The sequence below is a fragment of the Xiphophorus hellerii genome, chromosome 19 (genome assembly GCF_003331165.1).
Source record: "Xiphophorus hellerii strain 12219 chromosome 19, Xiphophorus_hellerii-4.1, whole genome shotgun sequence".
Lineage (NCBI taxonomy): Eukaryota > Metazoa > Chordata > Actinopteri > Cyprinodontiformes > Poeciliidae > Xiphophorus > Xiphophorus hellerii.
In genome coordinates, this window is record NC_045690.1 from 1,942,192 (window position 1) to 1,946,666 (window position 4,475).

Sequence of the window (4,475 nt, forward strand, 5' to 3'; positions counted from 1 at the left end):
AGATTGCTTCCATTATCCTGATTCAGTCCATTATTTCATTATTTCAGTGATATACAACATGCAGTAATGCTGTTTAATTATGTAACAGAGTTGATATTGAATTATTCTGAAAGCACTTAAAATAAAACTGGGTGTGGTAGAATAAATGATTTTCTATCTCACTTCATGCAAAGATGTGTTAGCAAATAACCAGAACAAAGAAAAACACAGAACTGAACTGGTAAATAATAATACCCTTAGTCTTAGACTAATACTGACTCTAATACTGATATATTCATAACATCACAAAAATATGACTAAGTATACCTTGGCTTGTAAAAGTTAAAGCTTTTACAGAAACAAGATCATATTTTTTTCCTTTCTTTCTTTAATTTCTCTGCAGAACTGTTGGCCTTATGGTCTCACTGTCTGTACATCAGCTCATAAAGACAACTCTGAAACTGGACCTGTAGACGTGAAAAGGATCTATCTGTGGGTCACTGAGTGACATGCCTTGATTTGATGTTACCTTCTACACAGATTACAATTGGTAATCATTCCTCCAGCTAACAAGTTTATTTTTTAGTTGTCTCTTCTCTAAGTAAATGGAAAAAAAAGTAAACTCATATTCTAGTTGATAATCTGTTGGGATTTAACACTTCGTAGAAACCTTGTACTTGTAGCTGTTAGGCTGATGGTTGCACTGCGTTTTTGGTCCCACTGCTTGAAGAGTTCCTTCAGTTTGTCTCTGAAGTTTCTTCCGACAATGACGTAGAGAATGGGGTTGAGAACGCTGTTGAAGAACGCCAAGTAGGTGAAGATCTGCCCACAATAGTACAGGATTTTCTTATGCATACAGCCTGTCAGGATATAGGCATATTGGAGATGGGATGGGATCCTACAAAGATGGAACGGGACCCAACAGATCAGGAACGCCAGCAGGACGGCCAGCACCAAAGTGTTGGCCTTGTGATCATTTTTCTTTGCATTTACTCTTTGGATAGATCTGTTTCTCAGAGCTTTGAGGATGTTGACGGTGCAAAACAAAATGATGGAAATGGGAATAAAAAACCCTAAAACCAAAATCATCCACTCCGATATAACTTGATTAGGTTCACTACAAGTAGTAATATTTCTGTCAGGTGCCAATTCTATGTTGATAAGTCTCGGAACACTGAGAATTAATCCCAGAATCCAAACCATAACACAACTAATTTTAGCAAATTTTGGGCGACGCATTCCCCCATGGAACAGTGGATGGACCACGGCCAAATAACGATCAATGCTAATCAGAACCAGGAAGTAGATGCTGCAATAGACGTTCATCAGGATGCTCATTTTTACGATTTTGCACATGGCAAGACCAAAAATCCAGTCAAACTTATTCCAAGCGTTGACGGCCCAGAAGGGCAGGAAGGAGACCAGGAACAGGTCGGCAGCAGCCAGGTTGCTCAGGTAGATCTCAGACACGGTGCAGGGATTCTTATGGAGGATGAAGACCATCAGCACAAAGATATTCAAAACAATTCCCAGAACAGAGATGGACAGGATGTACGCTGGGACATAAGTGTAGGTCCAGTTGTCGGGTTCAAGTGAGCAATTATTAGAATTTGTCTGGTTTGGTTCTTCAACCATGGAGCTGATGTTAGCCACCATTCTGAAGAAAGATGCAAGCAAAAGGAACAAAGGAAAACATTAAACAATGTGAAGTTAGATTTATTTTTCAGACTTTATAAAAACATCAACTGTGATGTAAATAATATAATGAATAATAAAATGTTTAACTGGTGAAAATATGTTCCCATTTTGCCAAAAGTTCATCCAATAAACAAAAGAACACTTCCCCAACCTTTAAAACCTTTATGTTGCTAGTGGGTGTAGCAGTTGATTGCACTAATGCCTTGCAGCAAGAAGATCTGTGGTTTGAATCCAAGCTAGAGGTCCCAGTGCAAGAGGGGTCTCTCTAGTTTGCCCTGAGGAGGAAGTGTGTGCATGGTTGTTTGTCCTGTGATGGGCTGCTGATTCGACGGATAAATGTGTACAAAAATCATCAATGAGTGGATTATTAAAATATTTTGATCTCACATTGCGTAAGCATTTAATGACAGTCTCACCCTCTCCTTTTGGTGTTTTTATAGAGAGAACAAGGGAGCAAGAAAGACAAATGTAACTGACAAAAACTGAGCACAGGAAATAAATTACAAACTTAATCTAAAATAACCAAGACTGTACCGAACTAAGGCAAAACAAAAACTAGGCTGATTTAATCACAGAATAAAACTACACGCCCACAAACCCCCAAAAAACAAAGATCCTGACATCACCCCGTCCCAAGGCGGATACCAGACCTGGTTGAAGTCTAGAAACAGAAAACAAACCAGGCCAGGCTGGACCTGAGAAGGAGGGCCAGAAACAAAACAAACTACAAACACATGTTCATGGAGGATGACCAAGAGGTAGGCTAATGGAGTCACTAGTTACAAACAAGATTTGAACCATGAAGTGGTTCAGAGAAGGCCTAACAAGAAGATCTGGAGAATGACTATCTGAAATGAAGGTGTCCATAGTCTGGAGGCTTGTCACTGGCAGCAGAGCCGCTGAATCTCTGGAGGCTGGAAACTAAAGGATCTTGCTGGGGGACGACTGGGTGGTGGCAGCTCGGCTGACTTTAACTCACAACAAGACTCAGGACCTGGAGACAACCCATATAGAAGCTCTGCGGCCTGGGACCCATGAAGTGGCTCTACTGGTGATGGAGGGATTGATGCCGATAAGTGCGCTGCAGACGACAGAGCTGCTGCAAGTCTTTGGCGAGGCTTTTAAAAGCTTTTGAGTTCTGAGGCGTGGGGCTAACTGAGAGTGATAGAGGTGGTGGCAAAGAGGACGAGGAGCAGTGAAGGCGAAAGCCTGGTCTTCTGGAGAAGCTGAGGGAGTGTCAACCAGACTCCCTGGAGAAGCAGGGGAAGCGTCTGCAGCGGGCGGATGGGTTAGCTGGAGGAACAGAGACATGTGGCTTGTGGGATGTCTTGGCTAAAGTTGCTTGGTGGTCCCACTCTGCCTCTTCCAACAGCTCCACTGACCACAGGACATAGAGCTGAGGAACTCCTTTCTGCAGCATATTAACTGACTCCGGCATCAATGCTCTGCCATGATGAACAAGGCCTGGCCAGAGTTCTTACTGAATGACTTGCTCTCTCTTATTTGCTCTAGTTCTGCAGCAAGAAGCAAGTCTGATTGGTCCTTCAATCAGGTTTGGTGTTGATTGGACCCAAATGCAGGCAGCTTGAAGCTGTGAGTAGTTGGTGGAAGTTTAATAAAAAACACCACAAGGATTAATAGTTGGGAAAAATGGGGGCAGATAATATTGTGTATAATGGGAGGATCCAGTGAGTTATGAAAGAGATGTAGTTAAATTCAGGGAGTATGAATTCTGGAACCGGTACTAATTAGAAAACGAGTTTCAGGAGTGAGGGGTGAGCAGAAAGCAGGCTGAGGGGGAGAGAGAGATGGCACAGGGGGAGTAAACCCCACCAAGGGGCCAGGAAAAACAAATCTAACTGGGACAAAAAATAATTAAACTCAGGAAACAAACCAAATCTAACTAACAAAGAGCTGACTGAACTAAAGTGAAACAGAAGCTGATCTAATCAAAATAAGAATAACTCAGGCAAACATAAAACACATGAACAAAACCAGAAAAACCCAAAACAACCCAAGATACGGCAGTGTGTGGTTTAAGCCTTTAGCACTGCACTGTAACAGTCGACTGTATACTGACATAAATACATTAGTAGGGACAGTCTGACATGCTGAGGAAGTCAAAACAATTTAAGAGAGATTGTTGTAATATCTGTTAATTTTCTAATTAACCTCATGCTTTGCAAAGCAGTAAATGTTGCAGAATGTTTAACATTCATGAATAAAAGCAAAAAATAGCAAAGTATAAATTTGTTGCATACCTTCAGGTGGACAGACCAATTTCTCCCAATGAAAAAAGAAGCAACTCTCCTGCAGCGCCGATGTTTCTAACTACTGTTTGACAAGGACTTGCTTGTTTAAGGAAGCATCTGATGCTGAACAGACATCTGAAGACATTTGCTTCATTCCCACCCCTCTCCTCCTACTGGATAATGACTGCCTTTTTTCTACCAGTCCATTGAATGTGGGCTGTAATGTTTATTTCTTGTAACAATACTTCTTGGCATGTTATACTGTTGGAGAGCCTGTTTATGTCACTTTAGATGGTGCTACTTCTGTCAGGAAATGAATTTGTGGGTTAAACAGATTAATTAAGAATGTGGGGTAAAATCATGAAAACGTACAGTACTCCTTTGCAACCAACTGTGATGATCAAACTTAAAAGAAAATCCTGTTTACCAGGAAGAGAGTTGAGTGGGATCATAAAGCAAACAGGACAACTTTTCTCACAGAAACTGAGAGTCTGACACTACAGACTGTCCAAAGGCCAAGTCAGGGGCCAGGAAGTTTCACAGGAA

The 4,475-nt window shown here is 41.4% G+C and overlaps 1 protein-coding gene across 1 annotated transcript; it reads right to left on the reverse strand.

Annotated features, from left to right (window-relative positions):
- Positions 1-361: 361 nt before the first annotated feature.
- Positions 362-4,475, reverse strand: LOC116709238 (B2 bradykinin receptor-like). Its single transcript, XM_032547656.1, has 2 exons — positions 3,939-4,475; positions 362-1,636 (listed from the first exon to the last, which is right to left on the reverse strand). Exon 2 carries the CDS (start codon positions 1,633-1,635, stop codon positions 610-612), a length of 1,026 nt encoding a protein of 341 aa, XP_032403547.1. The 5' UTR covers position 1,636; positions 3,939-4,475; the 3' UTR covers positions 362-609.